Source organism: Bicyclus anynana, chromosome 5 (assembly GCF_947172395.1).
Source record: "Bicyclus anynana chromosome 5, ilBicAnyn1.1, whole genome shotgun sequence".
NCBI lineage: Eukaryota > Metazoa > Arthropoda > Insecta > Lepidoptera > Nymphalidae > Bicyclus > Bicyclus anynana.
This window is the reverse complement of record NC_069087.1, coordinates 17,184,234-17,209,879: the sequence shown is the minus strand read 5'-3', so window position 1 is coordinate 17,209,879 and position 25,646 is coordinate 17,184,234. Positions and strand designations below refer to the sequence as shown.

Genomic DNA, 25,646 nt, shown 5'->3' with positions numbered 1-25,646 from the left:
GCGTAATATTAAGCTTCATATGCCTGAGCACACTTCATCTAGGAACTCATCTAAACTAATTTATAAAGAAGTTTGTGGCAAGTTTGTGGTATTGTAGGGAGTAATCTCTAGATCTACTGAACCGAATTTGAAAATTCTTTTACCACTAAAAAGCCACGTTATTTGTGAGGGACATAAACTTTATTTAATCAACATATTCTAACAGTGGGGTAAAACCATGTCTAGTCTACACTAAACATCAGGTGAGATCGTACACCAAATCAATTTACTTTGTATAAAAAAATCTTCTTCAAAAAGATAAGTAAAATACAACAGCTGTTACATCTTGACATATAATACTGTAAAAAAGGCCGCTATTGCCTATAGAACAAGGAAAACTAATTTAGGCACCAGCGATACATTTCAGCGATGTTATTTAGCGGTAGGATCAATCAGTATCTTTCTTAATGAGCTCTGTCAATAAGACTAGTACTTCTAATACACTCTGTGGAAAAGGGGACAGTAGTAATGTTTAACATGCGTAACCTCGTTTTTTCTATGTACATTTTTTGTCCAAAACGGATGTCGCTGTCCAAATATCGTGTTACTGCACTCAGCGGTCGATCAGAAGTTAATGAACGCGATGAAAGCGGCCATGTCATCTCTCCATGTATAAAATTAAAAGACGAGATGCGAAATGATGTTTGGACGAGCTTTTATCTAGCCGCCAAACAACATTAAAAGCTACCAGTTTTAGAGCTAGCAGAGTGAAAAGTGCGATCAGACAGTAGGAAACATCAAACAGTATATTTAGTACGAGACTGCATTCGGTAGTTTCGAAAAGAAAAAAAAACATCAATATAATCAACTAAAGGATATTAGCCGTGATAGCCCAGTGGATATGACCTCTGCCTCCGATTTCGGAGAGTGTGGGTACGAATCCGGTCCGGGGCATGCATCTCCAACTTTTCAGTTGTCTGCAGAAATTAAATATCACGTGTCTCAAACGGTGAAGGAAAACATCGTGAGGAAACCTGCATACCACAGAATTTTCTTAATTATCTCCTTGTTTAAAGTCTGCCAATCCGCATTGGGCCAACGTGGTGGACTATTGGCCTAACCCCTCTCATTCTGAGAGGAGATTCGAGCTCATCAGTGAGCCATATATGGGTTGATAACGAACGATATTAAGATTAGCCTGCAGATACAACATTTAAATATTAGCAGAATCTTTTAAACATAAACAATGTTTTACACTCTACTAAACGAATAGTTTGTACTAGGTCAAAAACAATTTCTTTCGGATTCAAGTTAGGCCTACCTATATTCGCTGAATGTACGTGAACATGGCAGTATAAGATTGGTTAGGTTGCTTCTTAGCGTTAAGTTTCGCTAAATCTTATTTCACGGAATTTCAGCAATTAGTAGGTGCCTCAAAAAATCAGTCTTCTATGTATCCTGACGTCATAGCGGTTCGACATTCGAAAACCATCAACATAAATGTGTGCGACATCGTACTAGGGCTACTAGTAAGAAAGCCACAAAACAATCGAGTCAATCTGACCGCAGCCCGGTTTGGAATCGCTCCGAATCGATCCCCCGGGCACCGCTATTCGATACAAAAAGCATCGATATCACCGCAGCGTAATGCAAACAAAGCCGCAGGTAGGAAGTGAACCATTGACAGCCCGTGTGAGTGATAAGCGGTAGCGATTTAATATTTGTCAATAATATAGGTACTAGCGGACGCCCGCGACTATGTCCGCCCATAGACCTCTTTAATCCGGCCCTCTCGCAAAATCCTTTCTTAGCGGACGTCTTATAACTATCAACTACCTCCCTGCCTAATTTAATCGTTGTAAGTCTAGCGGTTTTTGAGATTTCGTGATGACCTTTTGCATTTTTATATTAAGATTGATCATGAGAGAAGCAAAATTTTGAAATAAATTAAAAGTGTAGTCCAAATTTATTACGTGTCAAAGTTATGATCTGAAGTAGGTATTGTTGTTAAAACAGTTCTATAATGTTAGTAAATCACATCACACTAATATTATAAAGGCGAAAGTTTGTGTGTAAGTGTGAAAGTGTGGAAGTGTTTAAGTATGTTTTATCCTCTTTTACGCTGCGGATACTGAAGCGATTTGGTTGAAACTTGGAATGGAAATAGATTTTACTCTGGATTAACACATAGGCTACTTTTCATCCCGGAAAAATCCCGCGGGATTTGTGAAAAACTGAATTCCAAGCGGACGAAATCGCGGGCGTCCGCTAGTTGGTTAATAATTTATAGTTTTCATAAATTCGTTTTTATTAATTTAGTTTTACCATCATGCATCTCCTTAAGTTTGTTATTACTTTTTTATAAATAATGTTCCTAACTTTTTAAATCGCAAGAGTCTAAGGATTTTACTGTTTTCCGCTTCTATGTTATCACTTGATCTCGCTTCAAGATAGACAATCAGTCCGTCACAGATGCTGATTCCGGTACTGCGGATAATTTTCGCGATATAGTCCGTAAATGTCTGTACACCTCTTGCTGTCCCTTACGTATTTGTACATCGGCTGCATACTTCTCCCCTTATCTCGCTGGACAGGCGATTAGATAAGGAAAATCGACACAGTTTCCTTGTTAAATTGATCTCACAATATAAGTGGCAAGAAGGTATACTCTAAAAGTGTTTTTCAAAATACGTAATTATTTGTAGATCGGCTTCATACTTCTAGACCCCTTATCTCACTGGATAGATGATTAGATAAGGAAAATCGACACAGTTTCCTTGTTAAAATGATAGCACAGTATTTTATAGGAAACATACTCTAAATACGTTTTTGAAAATACGTAATTATTTGTAGATCGGCTTGTTTCCTTGTTAAATTGACTGCACATTATAACACAAGTAGCAGGAATGAATTAGTATTTTTGGCAATATATAAATTATTTATACATCTGTACACCTCTTGCTGTCCCTTACGTATTTGTACATCGGCTGCATACTTCTCCCCTTATCTCGCTGGACAGGCGATTAGATAAGGAAAATCGACACAGTTTCCTTGTTAAATTGATCTCACAATATAAGTGGCAAGAAGGAATACTCTAAGTGTTTTTCAAAATACGTAATTATTTGTAGATCGGCTGCATACTTCTAGACCCCTTATCTCACTGGATAGATGATTAGATAATGAAAATCGACACAGTTTCCTTGTTAAAATGATAGCACAGTATTTTATAGGAAACATACTCTAAATACGTTTTTGAAAATACGTAATTATTTGTAGATCGGCTTGTTTCCTTGTTAAATTGACTGCACGTTATAACACAAGTAGCAGGAATGAATGAGTATTTTTGACAATATATAAATTATTTGTATATCTACCAAGACCCATTTTCTTCCTTACTTATTTGTACCTTGGCTACATTCTATTCTTCTTGTGTTTCCGGGATGAAAAGGAGCCAATGTATCCAGTGTAAAATCTATTTCCATTCCAAATCTCAACCAAATCGCTTCAGTAGCCGCAGCGTAAAGGAGGAACAAACATACTTACATACATAAACTTTCCCCTTTAACATATTATACTATGTTAGTACATTAATATTTTAGTATAATTAAGTAACACAGTTCGGTGTACGTTTACCGATTACATCGCCACACGTTTAGTAAATCGGTTCCGATAAAGTGAGCCACCATTAACCGTCGAAAGTGGTAATGTTAGAGCAAGTACACACAGAGCCATAACTGTGCACATCGGCGCGGTTGACTCGCGCCCTGACGTGTAGTGACGCGGAGCAACTCGCTCTACATACGTTACGAGGGGACAGCCGTGACAGGGCTGCCACTAAAAACTTATACTTATATAACAAAAAATATTGTCTTGCCTACGTACAACATACAAACATCTACATCTATATTTTTGATGGCCCCATCAGACTTGTCGAACTGCGAAAAGGCGAGCCCCTTACATGCTTTTAACAGGGCGGTAGGTAGGTAGAGACTCAAGAAGTCGAACTAATTCACTACTCTTTGACCCTTTTCGCACTATCCCCAACACTAAATCCACTAAATAGTATCTTAAAGTAGAAATACGTTAAATTGTCAACTACTACGTATTCATTATCTTTACAAAAAAAAAACATTTCTTAGTATACTATTGAACTATTAAAAAAGTCAAACGAGGTCGGTGGTGTGCGATTCTGAAATACCGAATTACCAATTACATACAGAGATCTATTTAAAAACAAAAATAGACCTGCTAAAACTTCTTTGGTAATGAATTAATATAAAATGTAACATGAGGTATGCCCTAAAAATAAAAAAGTTTGTCTTGACATATAATATTGTAATGCCATTATTGTACAAGAAAACCTAATTCAGGCACCAGCGACCAACCACATTAAATTGTCACATCTATCTAATTTTTTGTAAAAGAATTAAAAATGAATAAATAATTAAAAAAAAAAAATTAGCAATTCGATATGTGCCAGCCCTGTGTGCACGGATGCAAATCACTAGCGACGTCGGCGCTCTTATTAGCAAAGAGAGCAGACCAGGGTGTAATCAGTCTGTACATTACGACCTCAGTACAAATTGCATATGCCTCCTTGGTTCACTATTTGCTCAATAGATGGCGCTTTAAGGCACTTTGACTAGCAGGATTCTGAGGTAATCTTATTAAAAAAAAATTATAACCTTGTGCAGCTTGTGACATTTTGTTTAATTTTGTAGACGAAACGGTTTTATTTCTTCTGCTTTCTTCATGGTGTTTTTTTGCGTTGATCTTTCCCAACGACTTGGCTTTTTTTTATGGACTGTTATAAATCGTTTTGACCTGTGCTTTACTTTGGATTCCGAGAACTCTGTTATATATATCTTATCTTGAGATTTAGTAGAGTTCTGTTTTTATATTGTCGTGCAGATTTTTTACAGTTAATTGGTGTAAGTCAACAAATATATTGTTAAGCGGTACCACTAGAAGTTTTGACGAAGATGACTCTATTCAAAGAGACGGGAGTGGTTTATGTTCACTAAAGGTGAAACAATAAATAATTATATGTATCCTATTTGTGTTTTTATTATTTGTATCCGAATTCCTAAATAAAATAATCATAGAATTAAAGAACAGTTAAAACTAATAGGTAAACATTATGTTTATGCCTCTATGGATATAGGTATATATACGTAAATCGACGCTCATTTTATACTTATGGGTATATCTTATAATTTTAGTAGTTCTCTATCTGCTCACATGATGGCGCTAAGCGAAGATGGCATCTGAGGACTCTATACCCTATATTCAATGTACTCTATGGAGCAGACGCCGCGCCGCTATGTTGCCGTCCTAACTCCTAGCACATTACAGTATATCTGCGGGTGGGGAACTGCCCTAATTACAGCGACAGCCGCCAAGCAAGGTGGACGTGCGAACTAGAAACTATTACGCAAGATATGTCCACACTTGTGACCATCGTGAGGAAACCTGCCTAAGAATTTTCTTAATTATCTGCGTATGTGAAGTCTGTTCATCCACATTGGGCCAGCGTGGTGGACTATTGGCCTAACATATTGTAATGAACAACAAAAATTAAAAAAAAAAGAATTTCAGAAACGTTTGCAGGAAAAACCCAACCTAATTTCTTATAAATTAGGGTATGCGACTAGTACAGAAAGGTTTACTAAAAACAAAAGTCTATTACGAGTATTATGAGTGCAAATTAAACTTAGGAAGCAAAGTCGCACCTAATTAATACAGAAACCGGTGTATCGTAACCAGAACCTGTCGGTGCAGTTCATTCATTCGTTCTAATAATGAAATAATTAATAAATATTGATAATATTATAATATAATAATAATTCTCGGCTAATAAAGGAATGTCTCGCTTACGCAAGCCACTTTCACCTTCAACGCCAAAGTGTAACGAAAATAATTTAAGATACTTTGCGAAAGGAGTTCTGTGAATTATTAGTATCGAATTACTAATTTTTATACGAGTACGTCGAAGAAACAAGAGCTAAAAGAGTTGAGTGCGTCTAGAAGACATTAAAACGATTCATCAGCATCAGTTGCAGAGTTGTCGCTACGAATTCTCTATTCTATTTAATTCTGAGGGGAGACTCGAGCTCAGTAGTGATCCGAATATGGGTTGATAACGTGATGAATGTTTGAGACATTAAAATGTGAACAAAGTCGTAAAATAATGAAAAATATTTTTTAGGGTATCTTCGTATCTACGTGTAAAAAGGGGATGATTTTACTCGTTTATGTCACATAGCCCTCTCATTCTGAGAGGAGACTCGAGCTCAGCAGTGAGCCGAATATGAGTTGATGACGACGATATCACATAGTGTAGGGTATATCTTTAAAATATATGAGGGGTCTTCTACCACAATTAAGGGATCCGTTTGTAAAATATTATGGTTTTAAGGGCTAACTCTTGGCCACGCACTTGGCCGATTCATATATATTCTAGGTATACGAATTTGTGCTAGTCTCGCATAGCAACAAAGACAATGCGATAACCTCCCAAAAAAAAAAACAAAAAAAAGCAACACGCAGAGCGTTGTATCCCATACATCACCGGCCCACTGGGCCGCACACAATGTCGATACAATTAACAGAATCGATTAAAAAGTTAAATCGTTAATCGCTTCCAATTCTCGAGTTCGCGAATCAAGATCTTATCGCCGCCGATATACGATCGTTTATTTTGATAACAGAATAAAAACATTGAGATGTTTGTAGGGCGTGTTTTTTGTGTTGAGGTCACTGCAGTGATTTCAGTAGTTGGAATCTTTGTGAACTCATCTGGGAAAGTATTTACTTGTTTCTTATATGACGCTTTTTTGAGTTGTTAATCTTTTTATTATGTAATTGCTTTATATTTTTTAATTTAGTATTACTTAATAATAGAGACAAGACTGAGAAAGAAACGCAATATTCTAAGTTAGAATCTTTTTACGGTCAAATATTATTGCTGTTTCAAACTTAAAACGTCAATTTAACGGGCACAAAGTAGCGAATTCTATGACGTTCCTAGCATATCCATTGATCGGCATCGTGTCGGACGCATCGCATCGAACGGATTTTACGATAGATTCGTGCGATCCGTACGATGCGGATCAGTTGACGCACTAGTATGACCTTCTATACAAAGAATACTACTAATGATTTTAAACTTATTTCGTGGTTGTTCATTATGAATGTTATTTAAACGGGTACATACCACGATAAAACGACGAGATTTTTATTGTCGATATTTCGACCCAGTTGCATGGATCGTGGTCACGACGGGACTGAAGTTGCGAGATGAGAAGTGAAGTCAGCTGTTAGGGGCAAAATCGATCTACCCTCTTTCTTGTTCTTTTTCTTTTTTCAACGACCTCGCGTTTTTGGCTGTTTAGGCAAACCACACTCACGACATCGCTTTTGTTATTATGCGTGTCGCGGCGCCCTCTTGGTTTGCACAATTCTACCACCGGGTTCCACTCGCTGGCTAGTTTGAAGCCATCTTCCCGATTGAAATTTTTGTATTTTCGAATTTCAATGGCTTCTCGAACTACTCGGGGTATATAGTGGCGGTCCGTGGAAATAATGTGTGGATTATGGATCTCAATCCAATGTTTAGTTCCCGGTTGTAGAATGTGATCAGCTATCGCAGACTTTTGCGGGTCGTTGTTTTTTATCGCTCGTATATGTTCTGTTACACGGGTTGCTATGGGCCTCTTCGTTTGTCCAATATAAGAGCTACCACAGCTGCAGTCGATTTTATACACACCCGGACACTGGTATGGCAAACGATCCTTTGGAGAACGCATCATGTGGGCGATCTTTTGTAAAGGAGTAAACACAGTCTTTATGTTGTATTTTTTCCTTAGGAACGATCCAATTTTATCAGTTACCCCTTTAACAAAAGGTAAGTAGGCCATTCTTCTTTCGACTTCCAAAGGTCGTTCTCTCCGTTGATGTGAACTATTTTTTAATACAAGGGGCTTATGACCATTTCGACGTAACACCTTGCTTATATGTTCCAGCTCAGCCTGGATGTGAACGTCATCACACAGGTCCTGAGCGCGATTGAAGAGGGTGGTAGCCACTGACGCAAGGTGTCGTGGATGGTGATGCGAAGAGCCATGTAAATATCTGTCCGTGTGTGTCTGCTTCCGGTAAACAGTGTGACTAAAACTACCATCTAGTCGGACCTTGACTAGAACATCCAAGAATGGAAGCGACCGATCTTTCTCCATTTCGTATGTGAAGGTCATTTTCCGGTGAATACCATTCAAAAGTGCCAGATATTGTTGCACCTCTTTTTCACCGCCCTGCATGACAGCAAAAACGTCATCCACGTACCTTTTCCAAAACCTAACTTGTATGGGTATAGATGAGGTGGCGAGCTCTTCAAAATACTCCATCCATAAGTTGGCAACTACTGGGGCAACTGGGCTACCCATTGCCACCCCATCAATCTGAAGGTAGTATTCACCTTTATAAAGGAAAAAGCTAGATTCCAAACAATGCCCTGTTAAGGTGACATACTCCTCCGGGATGTTGTTTTCTTGTAACTTTATTTTAAGTACCTCCATAAAGTCGTGAATTGGTACGTTGGTAAATAGGGATTCGACATCAAAGCTTATCATGCACTCATGCCCTTCAATGTTAGTGTCTTGTAATAAACGTACAAAATGGCGGGAGTCTTTGACGTAAGATGACGTGTGGCCCACTAGTGGTTGTAGAACACTTGAGACATGCTTCGCCAATTCATAAGTAGGTGAATCTATTTGACTCACTATAGGGCGAAGAGGAACATCACACTTATGAATTTTTGGCAGGCCGTATAGTTTAGGTGGTTGTATATTTCGAGGTCTCAAAAGGTTATTACTTACATCATCTCCGATAACATTACGATAATCCCTGATCAGCTTGGTAGTTTTTCTAGTCACTCGCGCAGTTGGGTTATAATTTACCTTCTTATAAGTTGTGGTGTCCTTTAATAATTATTTATTAAAGGACACCACAATTTATTTTTATTTATCGACAATAAAAATCTCGTCGTTTTATCGTGGTATGTACCCGTTTAAATAACATTCATAATGAACAACCACGAAATAAGTTTAAAATCATTAGTTTATAATCGGTACGGGCCGGAATATGTAAACAAATTACGTCATCTTGAACGCGCTCGGAGGAAGTGTGTTGTTGTGCGAGCTGCCATTGTTTTCTTAACTAAGTGCCGGGACTTAAATGTTATACCGACTTGTGTAAAAATAACACCGCGTAAAGACATATTTAACTCCGACCGAATTCTACGCACTGCGAGTGAAAAGTTGTTAAGGCAACTCATACGTTCTAATCGTTATGTTCTGGATAAAGTGCAGTGTCAGTTATTACGGTTACATTTGGAATGCAGTGCAGTGTTTGATCGGGATGTTTTCGATGTTATTGATAGAGTAACATATCTTCAAGCTCAACGAACTGCTGAGTTATGTGAATTAAAACACGAACATAAATTGAAGGGTTTATTACAAAAACACAAGCCTACTATCAATATTTCGGACTTCGAAAGCGAACAGAATTTAAATGTAGTGAACCTTTCAAACCAAGTCTTATCTAGCGCTGCTCTAAATGCCCTAGACAAAGGGTTGAATTTTGCCATCTCGCCTTCACGAATTCCTTATGAAAAAATCATCGGTGGTATCGAAGAAGTGATAAGTCGTAATAAAGTGCCTCAGAGAGACGCCGAAATACTAAGACAGGACGTTGCGGTAATGCTCCGGAAATCCAAACCCCCCAGACAGAATATCTCGTCTCAGGAACGGGCGGCCATTTTGACATTGCGTCATGATAATGATGTTTTAGTTTTAAAAGCAGACAAGGGGAATGCAACTGTCTTATTGAACGTCTCAGACTATGAGAAAAAGATAGACGACTTATTAAAGGACACCACAACTTATAAGAAGGTAAATTATAACCCAACTGCGCGAGTGACTAGAAAAACTACCAAGCTGATCAGGGATTATCGTAATGTTATCGGAGATGATGTAAGTAATAACCTTTTGAGACCTCGAAATATACAACCACCTAAACTATACGGCCTGCCAAAAATTCATAAGTGTGATGTTCCTCTTCGCCCTATAGTGAGTCAAATAGATTCACCTACTTATGAATTGGCGAAGCATGTCTCAAGTGTTCTACAACCACTAGTGGGCCACACGTCATCTTACGTCAAAGACTCCCGCCATTTTGTACGTTTATTACAAGACACTAACATTGAAGGGCATGAGTGCATGATAAGCTTTGATGTCGAATCCCTATTTACCAACGTACCAATTCACGACTTTATGGAGGTACTTAAAATAAAGTTACAAGAAAACAACATCCCGGAGGAGTATGTCACCTTAACAGGGCATTGTTTGGAATCTAGCTTTTTCCTTTATAAAGGTGAATACTACCTTCAGATTGATGGGGTGGCAATGGGTAGCCCAGTTGCCCCAGTAGTTGCCAACTTATGGATGGAGTATTTTGAAGAGCTCGCCACCTCATCTATACCCATACAAGTTAGGTTTTGGAAAAGGTACGTGGATGACGTTTTTGCTGTCATGCAGGGCGGTGAAAAAGAGGTGCAACAATATCTGGCACTTTTGAATGGTATTCACCGGAAAATGACCTTCACATACGAAATGGAGAAAGATCGGTCGCTTCCATTCTTGGATGTTCTAGTCAAGGTCCGACTAGATGGTAGTTTTAGTCACACTGTTTACCGGAAGCAGACACACACGGACAGATATTTACATGGCTCTTCGCATCACCATCCACGACACCTTGCGTCAGTGGCTACCACCCTCTTCAATCGCGCTCAGGACCTGTGTGATGACGTTCACATCCAGGCTGAGCTGGAACATATAAGCAAGGTGTTACGTCGAAATGGTCATAAGCCCCTTGTATTAAAAAATAGTTCACATCAACGGAGAGAACGACCTTTGGAAGTCGAAAGAAGAATGGCCTACTTACCTTTTGTTAAAGGGGTAACTGATAAAATTGGATCGTTCCTAAGGAAAAAATACAACATAAAGACTGTGTTTACTCCTTTACAAAAGATCGCCCACATGATGCGTTCTCCAAAGGATCGTTTGCCATACCAGTGTCCGGGTGTGTATAAAATCGACTGCAGCTGTGGTAGCTCTTATATTGGACAAACGAAGAGGCCCATAGCAACCCGTGTAACAGAACATATACGAGCGATAAAAAACAACGACCCGCAAAAGTCTGCGATAGCTGATCACATTCTACAACCGGGAACTAAACATTGGATTGAGATCCATAATCCACACATTATTTCCACGGACCGCCACTATATACCCCGAGTAGTTCGAGAAGCCATTGAAATTCGAAAATACAAAAATTTCAATCGGGAAGATGGCTTCAAACTAGCCAGCGAGTGGAACCCGGTGGTAGAATTGTGCAAACCAAGAGGGCGCCGCGACACGCATAATAACAAAAGCGATGTCGTGAGTGTGGTTTGCCTAAACAGCCAAAAACGCGAGGTCGTTGAAAAAAGAAAAAAGAAAAAGAACAAGAAAGAGGGTAGATCGATTTTGCCCCTAACAGCTGACTTCACTTCTCATCTCGCAACTTCAGTCCCGTCGTGACCACGATCCATGCAACTGGGTCGAAATATCGACAATAAAAATCTCGTCGTTTTATCGTGGTATGTACCCGTTTAAATAACATTCATAAAGAATACTACTATACGTTAGATGCGACGCGTCCTAAACTTAAGATGTATATATATGGACGCCTACCATAAATGTGTGTTGCTCTGTTATAGAAAATTTGTTTTCTCTTAACATTACGTGGACCAAACGCTCGAATTATCAACCATCAATTTAAAAAAGCAAACTGGTACACAAAAAAGTAAGCATAACGAGTTTTTAATTATATTTTTAAATTTCGAACCATAAACACTTTCAAAATTAAAAAAAAAAACAAAATGATACAATTATAGGCACATCCGCTAGTACATGGCCCGGGCAGCAGGATGCAGGCAGCGGATGTGTCGCAGCACAATACACCATTGTAGCTCGGCCGGTAATTGCAGCAGCATTGTCATGTGACCCACTTTCTGCCCGGGAACTTTTCCCTGGTGCCGGCGACGTGAGATGTTGTGTTAGGGCATGGATATACTCTTATAGACATTGGACCATCTTCATGTTAACTGTCTTCTTGTTTTAAAGGGCCGGTTTCACCAACTACTCAGTGTCTAATTTCTTTTTATAGACATTGGACATCTTCATGTCTTAAAGATTTAGTTAGGGCCGGTTTTACCAACTTCTGAGTGTCTAATTTTATTTCTATTTCACACGTTTGGTCTTTCTCATTTGACACTAGCCGGTGCCTGCGATTTTGTAGGCGTGAAATTCTGTTTTTTACAAACGGGAAGCATGTGTTTTTTGGGATTAAAGTTGCTTTATAATTTCTTCTATCTTCCAGTGAAACTCCTATTAAAATCGGTTCAGCTGTTCCATAGAGTAGCCTGGACAAACAAAAAAACAGACAGACGAAAAACAGCTTGATTACGTTTTAGTATCGTATTGATAGCTATAAATGAGCTCTTGAAAAAACACAGCTATTTTGAAATCACAGACAGATGATAGGAATTTGAATTTTTTTTAAATGCATTGATGATAAAGCTAAGAAAGCGACAAAACTTACACTTATTAGAAGGTGGTGAAAGCGGTCCTTAATCTTTGAAATATAACTGATATTCCTTACAGCTAGTCCGGTCACATAAATATGGAACTATTGAAGTGCACTTTCCTCGTGTAGGCTCACTGTTGAGCACGAGTCTCCTCTAAGAATGAGAGAGGTTAGGCCTTAGTCCACCACGCTGGCCAAATGCGGATTGGCAGACTTCACACACGTAGAGAAGTAAGAAAATTCACAGGTATGCAGTTTTCCTCACGATTTCTTTCAAATTGTGGTTTAAAAACCGAAATTGTTTAATAAATAAAAGTGTGTTGTACATTATGTGTAGCATTTAACATAGGATTGCTAAATCAAACGCTACAATTCAGACCTTTTCGTACAAAACAAGCTATTAAATTCCAGTTCTTCCCTCGAGGTATATTGTTATTGTCACGGCTTAGGACAACATTTAGAATGATTAATAAGCTGATTACAGTAAGATAACTTAAGTTTCTCTTATAATGTCCCCCTTTCCTTGCGATGTAAAAGTCGACGTGATGGATGTCCGAGGTAAGGCGTTCTGACATCAACGCTGCCTTTAAATAAACAATCTGATAATACTTTTAAATTGTATTAGATTTTATCGCTACTTCCCTAATTAATAACGATATGAATCGCGCGTGTGGAGGCACCTTTATGGACGACACTCAGTCATTGCGTCCCATTACAATACAATAAGCAATCAAGCAACGAATAAATAAAGGTTTTTGTTCCTGGACTATTTATTATTCATTGAATAACATTTTGTGCCCACTTTTTTTTTGTAAAAAGTTAAGATAAGAAGAATGACAAAAATGTTTTTAGCTTTGGAGTTCAAGCTTGTTTTTTAACCAACTTAAAAAGAAGTAGGTTTTCAGTTCGACCCTTATGTTTACAATAATATAGTAGCCGCAGCACAAAGGAGAAACAAACATACACACTTACACACAAACTTTTGCCTTTATAATATTAGTGTGATGTGATGTGTTGCAAGAGTGTGAAGTTGGTCAAACTTTTTAGATAAGATCTTATCTGAAATCCGGGAAGAAGCTATAAATAAGATTAGTAAACTTTATTACTATGGATCCGTGATAGTCCAGTGGATATGACCTCCGCCTCCGAATCCGGAGGGTGTGGGTTCGAATCCGATCCGGGGCATGCACCTCCAACTTTTCAGTTGTGTGCATTTTAAGAAATTAAATATCACATGTCTCAATCGGTGAAGGAAAACATCGTGAGGAAACCTGCATACCAGAGAATTTCTCTGCGTGTGTGAAGCCTGCCAATTCGCATTGGGCCAGCGTGGTGGACTAATGGCCTTACCCCTCTCATTCTGAGAGGAGACTCGAGCTTAGCAGTGAGCCGAATATGAGTTGATGACGTGAAACTTTATTACTAAACGTTGTCCCATGTCAGTCACTGTCAAGCGATTTAATTCCAACAAAACAAATATTGTAAGGTGAGGTGTGAATATCTCGTAAATGTGTGCGTGACAAATTGTTTATACGCGTGTCAGGTACGTGAAATATTCTTGCAATTTTGTATTACGCAACACTAGACGTGCGTGTTTTGTAACTACAAACTATCGGAAATTTCAATAAATACAAAACCTACATGTTTCTACGTCTCTTAGAATTTAAGAAAAACGGTTTGAAATTACATTTTTCATCAGCAGAGGTGATAAATTACGACTAGTGAAGAGAAATTCAGACGAAATTTCGTCCAATGGCGTCGGAGGTGTTCCAGTCCCATCACTTTTGTACCAACGCAATGAAAGAGATAGAGGTATTTCCGCCGCCGCCTTTGGTTGAATTTTGTCTACTTCTCTTCACGAGATTATTTCGTCGGTCGCAAGTTAGCGCCCTTATAATTTTCTTTTGTAAATAAAATCATTAAAACAAATCAAATCAATATTCATTGCATATGATGAACTTCCAAGTAACGCCTGCTTCTATTCGATGTTTAACTACTCGTATATCTCAACAGAATCCCGTTAGCGCAGCAATAAAAAGAGGTTTTACAGCTGATCTACAACTAAGCAGAGCTCGCAGCACATTGTTGTAGATAACTTATCACGCACGTGTGGCAAACGGGTTTAAGTTTACGAGCTTGGAGACTATAACTTGTCGGTATTATATTAAACTTATGGTTCTTTCCGTGTCACTTTATCGTTTAACGAATATAGGACATAATTCATAGCCGCACAGGCTAACCACTGCACCTATGAGTAACAACGTTCCAGTGCATCATTTTTCAATAGTTAGAAGCGAACGCACTCGTAGATTAACCTGGAAACATTTGCATGGCATTCGAGCGTCGCGCAAAATATACGCCGCGAACGGCTGCGGGCTTTGATGATTGATCGCGTGCGGCGCAACATGTAAGCGACAGCGGGAGCGGAAGCGGATAAAGTTTCTTCACTAATAGTCATCACCATTATCAGCCGATGGACGTCCACTGCTGGACAGAAGTCCAAGAAGCCTTTCTTGGACTTCCAGGCACAGCGGTCTCGGGCCGTCAGGATCCAGCGGCTTCCCTGCAACCCGCTTGATGTCCCCGGTACACCTAGGGGCGGGGGGGGGGACTTGACTTGGGGAGTATGCTGGTCAATGTAATACGAAAAGTGTGATCGAATGAGGCGAAAAGACGTTGAGTGAGAGAGATACGAAATGTTTTACTTCAGTGGTGCGGTTTATAGCACTCACGTTTTTTGTTTGTTTGTTATGAATAGGTTCTAAAGATATGGGATTGATTTTAAAAATTCTTTCACCAATAGATCAAGCTAGATTATCAGTGAGTAACATAGGATGTATTTTATCCCTGAATTTCCACAGCAAAACTAAGCGGGTGAAACTGAGGGGGGTAATTTAGCACTGCCAAAATTTTATATTTTTAGTCACCATCTTTTTTCCTTTCTGTATCTACACTTTCTTAAACATTCGAGGTTCGTAGGTAGTATAATTAGTAAGTAAACAATATCTAATTATTCACTATTAAATTAAAAATCCAACTAGTTTTTCGTCGTGCATGCGACGCAACTTATAATTATTTTATTTATTTATTTATTTATTTATTTATTTATTATTCTCATGACACTACGCTATAAAGTATGTAAAAACGCTATAAAATTATTGTTAAGTTAGTCATCATCATCATTATCAACTCATATTCGGCTCACTGGTGAGCTAGAGTCTCCCCTCAGAATGAAAGGGGTTAGGCCTATAGTCCACAACGCTGGCCCACTGCGAAATGGCAGACTTCGCACACGCAGATAATTAAGAAAATTCTCTTGGTATGCAGGTTTCCTCACGATGTTTTTTCTTCAAAGTTTGAGACACGTGTTATTTAATTTCTTAAAATGCACACAATTGAAAAGTTGGAGGTGCATACCCTGGACCGGATTTGACCCCACATCCTCCGGACTCGGAGACAGAGGGCATATCCACTGGGCTATCACGTTAGTACCTATCTATCAAAGTTAGTACTCCTATAAATAAATGGCAACCAAATAACTGCATAAACTTGGACCACAGCCCAAGGGACTCCATCACAGTCCGGCCGGCCGTTCAAACTATGACGTTTCGGAGCGAATGCCGACGCAAATCACTATTTATTGCCCACTGTACTATTTCCCTATACTCTATTATGGGCAAGTGAGCTGATGCTTTAAATGGGGCCCCGAGAGCCGTCAATTCACCTGCCATTGCAGATCATTGGGCGACTGCGGGTACAGTTATGACAATGTGTGCTATTAGCGGTCGATGCTATCTCGCTTTCTAGAGCATTTCTCGGTAAATGCACTGTAACTTCCTATTTTTATCTGATTTTAAAAACGGGAGTTTTGTTTTTTATGTGTAAGTATACAAAAAATGAAAAAAAGACAAAGTCAATACGCACATCGCCAATACCAAAAACCTGCATACCAAAACCTGTATACCAGAGAATCTTAATTCTCTACGTGTGTGAAGTCTGCCTGTCCGCACTGGTCCAGCATGGTGGACTATTGGCCTAACACCTCTCATTCTGAGAGGAGACTCGAGCTCAGCAGTGAGCCGAATATGGGTTGATAATGATGAAGATGACTCGTACCTATTTACTATACTATAAAGGTCTTACGAAATTTTATTATAGAGGTATATTTATATTTAAATGTAGTCGGGTTGTAAGTTGTAACATAAATAGCATATTACGAGTTATGGATAAACATCTTCAGGTGGCCGCGGCTCATAGATAACTTGATGTGTTTAACTGTCCGCGCGATACTATCTCGGAAACTTATGTTCCGTCGTACGCGGCTGATGAATCTGAGGTCTTCGCTCCTTACTTTAAATTAATTTGCTGAAAATATACATATTTATATATGTATTTTTTTATTCTTTACAAGTTAGCTCTTGACTACAATCTGATGGTAATAGATGATGTAATCTAAGATGGAAGCGGGCTAACTTTATAGGAAGAGTATGAAAATCCACACCCCTTTTGGTTTCTACACGACATCGTATTGGAACGCTAAATCGCTTGGTGGAACGTCTTAGTCGGTAGGGTGGTAACTAGCCAAGAACGAGGCCTCCCACCATCCAACAATTCTCCTTATTTAAAATGTCCGTGATTTCATTTGGAAGTTTGGTATAAAAAGATAGCCTCATCAAGTAGCTTTTGGGTCCTTTGAGATAATAGAGTATTATTGAAAAAAATCAGTCATTTTCAACCGAATTCCAAAAAGGCGGAGGTTTGTTATTAGTTATTTCGAAATTTTAGTGAACGATTTCAAAATTATTTTTTTTTACATTTTGATCCTTTACCTGGTCAGCTTCTGTTGTCTGTCCACGTGTCACAAACGGTGAAGGAAAAACATCGTGAGAAAACCTGCATACCTGAGATTTTTCTTAATTCTGTGAGTGTGTGAAGTCTGCCAATCCGCATTGGGCCAGCGTGGTAGACTATTGGCCTAACTCCTCTCATTATGAGAGGAAACTCGAGCTCAGCAGTGAGCCGAATATGGGTTGATAATGATGAAAAATGATGATGACTTGTTTAAAAAAGAGCAACTGCTGAGTTTCTTGTCGTCTCTTCTCATTAGATTCTGCCTTCAGAACCGGTAGTAGAGAATCAATCAGACAAACTTGGTGTTACAAAACTCCTTGTATACAGAGTTGAAATGAATGAATTTGGTTTGATTTGACGTATGATTCCTTCAATGTATGCTTCCGAATGGTTTCTAAGCATCGATACAAAACGAATCGCTTTGCGGTACCGTATAAGGTATGTGATATGTGTCGAGTCTGGTCACCAGACCAGATCTGAACCCATTTGAGAAAGTAATACCTGAATATATCTGAGTTGGGAACCGAAGCCACGACCTTTCGGATATAATATCTATATACATTATGCACAGGAAGTTTGTGTGAATGTTTGTTGCTCCTTTACTGCTGAACCAATTTAACTGAAATTTGGAATGGAGATGGGAAAACCCATGGTTCCCGTGGGAGATGTAAAAAACTGAATTTCACGCGAACGGAGTCGCGAGCGACAGCTAGTAATCATATATTTCTCATGTCAAGTGCTCCGAAAAAGTTACTTTTGCTCAGCCATATCAGCAAGTAAAATTCGTCTTTAACACCTAGACTCGCAAAGTAACTTATTAAAATGTCATAGTGACGCATAGTTGAAGTCTGATTCGAATTTTAAACTATATATATTTTTTTTTATTCTTTACAAGTTAGCCCTTGACTACAATCTCACCTGATGGTAAGTGATGATGCAGTCTAAGATGGAAGCGGGCTAACTTGTTAGGAGGAGGATGAAAATCCACACCCCTTTTCGGTTTCTACACATCGTACCGGAACGCTAAATCGCTTGGCGGTACGTCTTTGTCGGTAGGGTGGCTAGCCACGGCCGAAGCCTCCAACCAGCCAACTACTTATACCAACTTTAAACTATATTATTCCTTCTACGGTCTACCTGTACTTTTAAATGATCGCTCGTGTTGTACGACTTGAGCGTGAGCGTCGATCAATTCTATGGCGAGGCGATAGCGGTACCGCGGTGAGGCGGGGGGTAACGGTCTACAAGCGTTTGTTGAAACTCAGCGAGCGGTGAGCGGGGAGTCAGACGAAGCGGGGAAGAAACGCGGCAGAGCGGGCGATAGCGGGGCGAGCGCGGAGAGCGGGGCGGTCGCGTCTGCGGAGTGCGGCGAGCGGCAGCGTCAGTTCATTCGGCACTTCGGCAGTCCCACATCGCAGTGTATAGTGCCACCGTGTTCATAATGTCTAGCAAACTCGTAATCCATCACGTGAAATCGCACCCCGAACTATGGGATAGCACGGACAAATTGAACAAGAACAAAAGGGCAAAGCAGCGCGCGTGGAAAGAAATCTCAGCGGCGATTGGTGGAGCGAATGGTATGTTCGAATTTTGAATAATCAATATGGAGCGTCGACGCTCGTGACATTGTGTGACGTAGTTGTAACCAACTGACGACGCGTCGCTTGTCGCGTCGAGTTCACGTGGTTTGTAACCTTATCATAACACTATGGAATTATGAACTTTATCGTATTGTATTAGATTAGTTTTTCATGTAAGATATTTTGATGCTGCCTGAAAATGTATGGACATAATATGACAGGTTAGTAAGCGTTCGCTTTTAGCGTTGTCTGAACTGTGGGAGAGAGGTTCATTTCACTTGATATACCTATTACAGTCTTAAAAACTACTATGAGAATATTTATGAGATACAGATTACTAATAAAAACCGGTTGTTTGAAATGGACTGTCTTAACGAGGGTTTTGTATAGATACATTTAACAAATGCATTTTTTTATGTTTTTTGAAGAATATTTGCCATATCTTTTTATTTCCCCTCCAACTAGTCGGGAAAGACTGTATTAGGTGTGGGTACGACAATAGATCAACGGGGCGGGGATCGATCCACCATTGAGCTATTGAGGCTCTAAACATTGTACCAATAACTTTAGGGAATTTCATTCCGTGACAGATTTTATCCCTGAAAACATATTATAATCGTAAATATTTTTATTTACAGACACAAATAAACTCAAGAAACGTTGGAAAAACTTGAAGGACGCATTCAGAAAAGAATTAAAGAGAATAATATCCAATGAGATAGACACGTCAAGTTGGCAATATTTTGAAGATCTGAGTTTCTTAACGGAAGTGATAATGAAAGGGATAGGGACAAGGGTTAGATACCAAACCGAGGGTGATGATAGCAATATGAACGAAGCCATTGAAGACGACGACTCAAATGATCCTTTGATTGTGAAAACCGAACTTATGGACCCAGAACCCAGTACGTCTATGGAGTGTAGCTCCTTCATTGACAGTTCACAAGCGAACGATGATACAGCTAACTCCACAGATAACAATGAAGTGAAAATATCAAACAAAATAAAGTCATCAGACGAATACGACGCTGATTACATGTTCCTTGTCAGTCTTTTGCCGACCATGAGGAAATTGTCCAACGTTCAGAAACTACAGTTTAGGGGAAAGGTTAACCAGTGGTTGCTTGAAGCTGTATCGACGGGGTACCTTAAAAAGAGGAGTAAAATGTATCCAGACAGCGATGACTCTTTTGAATGAACAAGCCAGAAGAGATCTGTCGGAGAGTTATAAAGTTTTGATCCATCATGCCGCTTTAGTACGGTTTTTTGGGAATTATGTAAACAATGCCAGCTATTGACGATTGAATGACGAACGATTACTATTGGGTGTTGTAATAATGACCAACCATGCTTTACTATTAAGCAAAGATTATCTATAGGACATTTTTAACCTATGTATTATTTTTATATCTACTTATAAAACTTGAAACCGAAACTTTTTAGTTTTACAAAGACTAATAATTAGAAATAACCTAGAAGTATATTTTTGAGAATAACAAAACAATTCAGAACAATATTACTATTATTCCAAGAAAAGAAAAAAAACAACACAATATAGGTAATATTATAATGTTAGCACAAATTACCAGACAATAGTACTGCTTGAAAATATATTCATGTCTTTATGTTTTTGTACCTTAAATAAACATTTTATACAAACATTGTATTTTAATTATTCATATTTTAACAATATTATATTTATTATATACGTATACATATTATATATTCAGAGGCACAATTATCCGCCCACTTAATTATGGCGCGAGTATATCAAAGTAGGCGGACAATTGTGCCTCTGAGTATATATAAGAACTGCATTTAGCTGTTGCCTTCTTTCTTCTTCTCTCTACTAACTCTAACGGTGCAGAATTGCTCCGTGTTGGCGGGGTTAGGGTAATTTGTAATGTTTGACTCAAGAGATAGATAAATAATGGAATCGACTGCTTTGCATGACATGCATTGAGGACTAACACTACCACTACTATACATCTCCTTGCAGATATTGAGTTTCTTGAAAGAAAATCCCAATATATAATAACCTAAAGCTGCATAGGCATTGAGCAAATGGACCTGTAATTTCACCGACAACTATTTCCTTTATAAAACACAGCAAGAGTCGACAGATTTCGTTTCCAGCGACTGAAATCTGGGGCACGGTAGTGCCTTCGCTAAGTCTAGCAAAAAGGCAGATTCATTTTCGACCCCTAAACATGAGCCGCGAACAAAGTTTATGTCTAAAAAAGGTATGTTAGGTAGTATTAAAATAATTAATCAATGTAAGTGAACTAGGTGAAGATATTGTGCAAACCGAGTGTAGTAAGATTGAACACAATGGTCGCTGTCGTAAGTTTTCTCAACACTTTTCTATCGCGGGAAATGCCTGCCCGCCATTGCTCATGAGTCGTACATTAAATTATCTGCGACAATATATTTGCCGAATATTTATAGGTTCAATTAAATATCCGTTTCAGTATTTTCATATTAGTGCAACAAGTTCTATATTAAAATGGACATTCAATGTCAACCTAGTAGGATCTTAGAAGGCTGGTCCCGGAGAAAAACACGAGTGGTGAATGTGAGTGTAGACGTATCAAAGGATCCCATTTAAACTTACAAGGGTTACAAGACCTGGGATCCGCTCAGAGATTTTTGCCCGATTGATCCGCCCATGGACCTGGCACCCGAATAGTTAATCAATAGATTTTTTTTGCTTAGTTCAAAAAGGGAAGAGGATTATTAGACATATTAAAAAACAGCTTTTATTTTTTTACTATCTTCAAAAGAGGATGTTCTATATTCGACCCTGTTAGCCAGCATAATGGGGACGTATATAAAACAACATTATAATTTTAGTGGCAACACAAAAAAAAATGTAATGTCATGTTGGCGGCTAAACGATTAAGAATCTATCTTGCTGAAAAAATAATTTAACGATTGACTCTAATTTAAATAGGAAGTTAATGTTTATTTTGACTTACAATTAATAATTGTGTTACGTTTGGAAATAATGTGAAATTATGTGTAAACTATCTAAAGAATCTCTAATATTATATGATGGTGAAATCAAGAAATTGTAATAAACGTTTTATAAGCGGCCCCCCTTTTTTACAACCCGTATGTACTTTTTATTATATTCGGGATATTCTGATAGTTACATGGCAAAGTAATTTCAGCAGTCGCTCGCACGTGCGTCCACTCCCGCGGTCGCCGGCGGAATGCGGCCGCGGCGCAGAGTTGAGCAATAGACGTAGGCTCTAGCGGCGCACCCACTGCGATTCACCTGCGCGCGCGCACGCTTCCGTAATTTACGATCCGCCGATTTAGGCACTATTTATGAATTTTGATTCTCACGTACGGTTACTGATCCCTGCAATGTGTTGCTTTGTGGTAGACGAATTTTCATTAAAAAACAAAAGCCATCTGATTGTTACGTCAATAAAAATAATATTACTTACTATAAAAAATACGTACTGAACTATTTACTTTTCAGTTCATGCTGTAGTTAATATAAAGCTCTAATCATTGACGATTGAGGTGGTAGATGTTAATTTTTGAATCTACTGAACCGATTTCGAAAATTATTTTTCCTACCACGATATTTGTCATATATATAGGCTTCATAGGCTTCATTATATTCCCGTATTCGCACGAGGAGAGACCTACGCAGAAGAAACGCGGGGCGACATTTAAAGTGTTTTTCAGATAGCATGCTTGTGTTTTCACTATTGAAAGTTTTGAGATTCACGATAATAGTACGTATTATGAACTTCTTAAGGCAACTGACACCGTACCCATGCTGCTATCTGAAATACACTTTAGTAGTTTTAATAAAGTTTTAAATCACTACGGTAGTTGGGAAATTACGCAAGACAGCAACTGCGTTTTAATTCAACGTTTATCAATCCTGCGAACGTTCGAAAGATCTTAGCAGATAGATATTAGCAGCGTGTTTATAACTGATAATTATAATTAATAACCAGATAATATCAATTTTAATTCCAACCTACGCAAACAGGCGTTACGAACTCAATTGATATTTAAAATACTACACACGACGCCAACTAGTAGATACCAATTTAAGTTTCAGTCAACTTACTAATTTTCTAATCCAATTAGTATATTTAAACTTTAAACGATTGTATTCTTACAATATGACCTCTGCTTCCAATTCTGGAGGGTGTGGGTTCGAATCCGATCAGGGGCATACACTTCCAACTCTTCAGTGTGCATTTTAAGAAATTAAATATCACGTGTCTCAAATGGTGAAGGAAAACATCGTGAGGAAACCTTAATTCTCTGCGTGTGTGAAGTCTGCCAATCCGCATTGGGCCAGCGTGGTGGACTGTTGGCCTAACCCCTCTCATTCTGAGAGGAGACTCGAGCTCAGCAGTGAGCCGTATATGGGTTGAAAACGATTCTAACAATATATAAACAGGCTCAACATCAAAGAAACCCGAACATCAGTTATCCAATTGGTAATTTATATTTTGTATATATAAATGGCCTATCTTACACTAAAATAATTTTTCAAATCGGACCAGTAGTTCCTGAGATTAGCGCGTTCAAGCAAACGAACAAACAAACTTTTCAGCTTTATAATATTAGTTAATGACCAAAGTAATCTGCGTCGAAGAAGACAAATTATAGGAAGTGATTGGAAAAAGAGATATCTCTATCTATAAATCTAGATAGGTATATAGAAAGAGGTAGATTTGTAGCATGCCCTGACTAGTCTTTAAAACGAGAGCTCAAAGAAGACGAAATCAATCTGACTTATTGGAAATTACGTTTACAATGTTAGCATTGTGTGTGGGGTCAGCGCCGGACCGAGGTAAATTTTAGAATGGAGCGAGATCCAATTATGGCGCCTTTCGCGCACGTAAATTCATCACACAAATTTCTTTTCGATCTTGTCTTTACCATTTCGGCGCCCCCTAGGATTTGGCGCCTGGAGCGACCGCTCCTTTCGCCGTATGGACGGTCCGGCCCTGTGTGGGGTTCCCAATGAGTTGTAATCTTGTAATAGCTTTGGACATTGTTAAATTGTAACCCTTCGGCTAAAGGTAAGTGCTCAATACACGCTCACAAATGGATTACGTTTTAATTGAAATATGTCACCCGAGGCGGTTATTTGTACCAAATGAATGCGATGTGAATGTTATAATAGCCCAACCCCCTGTATTTCAGTTGGGGTCGATAAAACCACAGCAATTAAGAATTTTAAGTTTAATATTTATTGTGATGTTTATACTTTGAAAGCTCATTGCGAATTTAAGGTTTTTTTTTTGAAATATTATAATTGTAATATGATTTATTTTAAGGAAAGATTGTTTTTTTACTTAGCTTGTTTGTTTGTTATGAAAAACAACCTACTACTACCATTCTTCCCCTAATTCTGAATGGAATGGAAACTAGCAGGTTAAACTGCCAGAAGTACTATTCAAAACATTTGTGAAAATAAGCCTGGTTAAGTTTTCTGTGCTTTTTATTTCAAAGCGATTATAAATGAGAAAATACTATTAAATAAATATGACTATGAGTATCAAGTCCATAAACAACAAACGAATAAACGACGACGAATGCCGACTTGATTAACAAGCGTATGAACATTATGAATCTATGGCGATAAAATGTAGTTTCTAGTTATAAAAGTGAAAGCAATCATAAAAGTGAAAGAATACCATAAAAGTAAAGATCTACGCAATGTTTTAATGTACCTCACACAGATGCTGCATGGCATTATAATTTTATAATTGATAGATAAAGACGCTAAACTTTTTATAGTGCCAGTGTATTTATTTTATTGTAGTTATAATATTACAAATGGTAATTGTTGGTTATTTTCAAAGGTATGCTATCGATCAGTGTTTTAAGCTAGATTTGGCCTGAGTAGTTTTTTCATACGAACGGCTGAATTCTTGATCGCCCTAGGCAAGCTCGTTTCATTTAAAACCACATTAACTCTTTCCATCAGGTGAGATATTAACTTATTACTTTTTAAATACTTTTAAAATCATATACGCATATACGCAAGACCTCACAGTGTTCATAAAAGTATATTTTCTAATGTGTATATTAAAGGGTTAAAAGCATCGTTAAGATTAAACACCAGCAGAAAATAATATCGACAGCATTGCGCAATGCTACACTGCTCAATGCTACCTGAGGCACAATTATATACTTGCAGACGATTCGTGTCATTGTGCGCCAAGAGCTGGTGGGAAAAATGTACAAGTGCTTGATATTTTAAGAATTTGTTATGCAGTTCGATGAAAAAAAACGTAAATGTAAGTAGTTCCAGCTTATGGATTTATAGGTAATGTAGAAACTAGCTTATTAATAAAAACTGAGAACAAATATTTAAAATAAAAAGAAAGAGACTATTAATCAAATATGCTAAGGTAAGGATTTATTATTCACGTCAACTCAAGTGACCGTTTTATAGTGACAAGTGTCAATCTTTCTATCTACCCATATTTATATAACTTATACTCCTAGGTCTTTAGTGCTGTTTTTGTTCACGTTTCAAGTCTTGAAGGTTTACATAGA

General features: G+C 38.3%; 2 protein-coding genes across 4 annotated transcripts in view; one reads left to right on the top strand and one right to left on the bottom strand.

Annotated features, from left to right (window-relative positions):
* Window positions 1-25,646, bottom strand: part of LOC112051193 (protein outspread) — a 340,261-nt gene that overhangs the window by 52,287 nt on the left and 262,328 nt on the right. The window lies entirely within an intron of this gene.
* On the top strand, window positions 18,731-20,750 carry LOC112051220 (uncharacterized). Its single transcript, XM_024089769.2, has 2 exons — window positions 18,731-19,094; window positions 19,736-20,750. Exons 1-2 carry the CDS (start codon window positions 18,959-18,961, stop codon window positions 20,293-20,295), a joined length of 696 nt encoding a protein of 231 aa, XP_023945537.1. The 5' UTR covers window positions 18,731-18,958; the 3' UTR covers window positions 20,296-20,750.

Bases quoted from the DNA above. Each gene is read 5' to 3' on its own strand.
- LOC112051220 (XM_024089769.2), top strand. From the start codon at position 18,959: ATGTCTAGCAAACTCGTAATCCATCACGTGAAATCGCACCCCGAACTA. The intron at 19,095-19,735 runs GTATGTTCGAAT...TTTTATTTACAG, and splicing joins GGCGATTGGTGGAGCGAATG to ACACAAATAAACTCAAGAAA.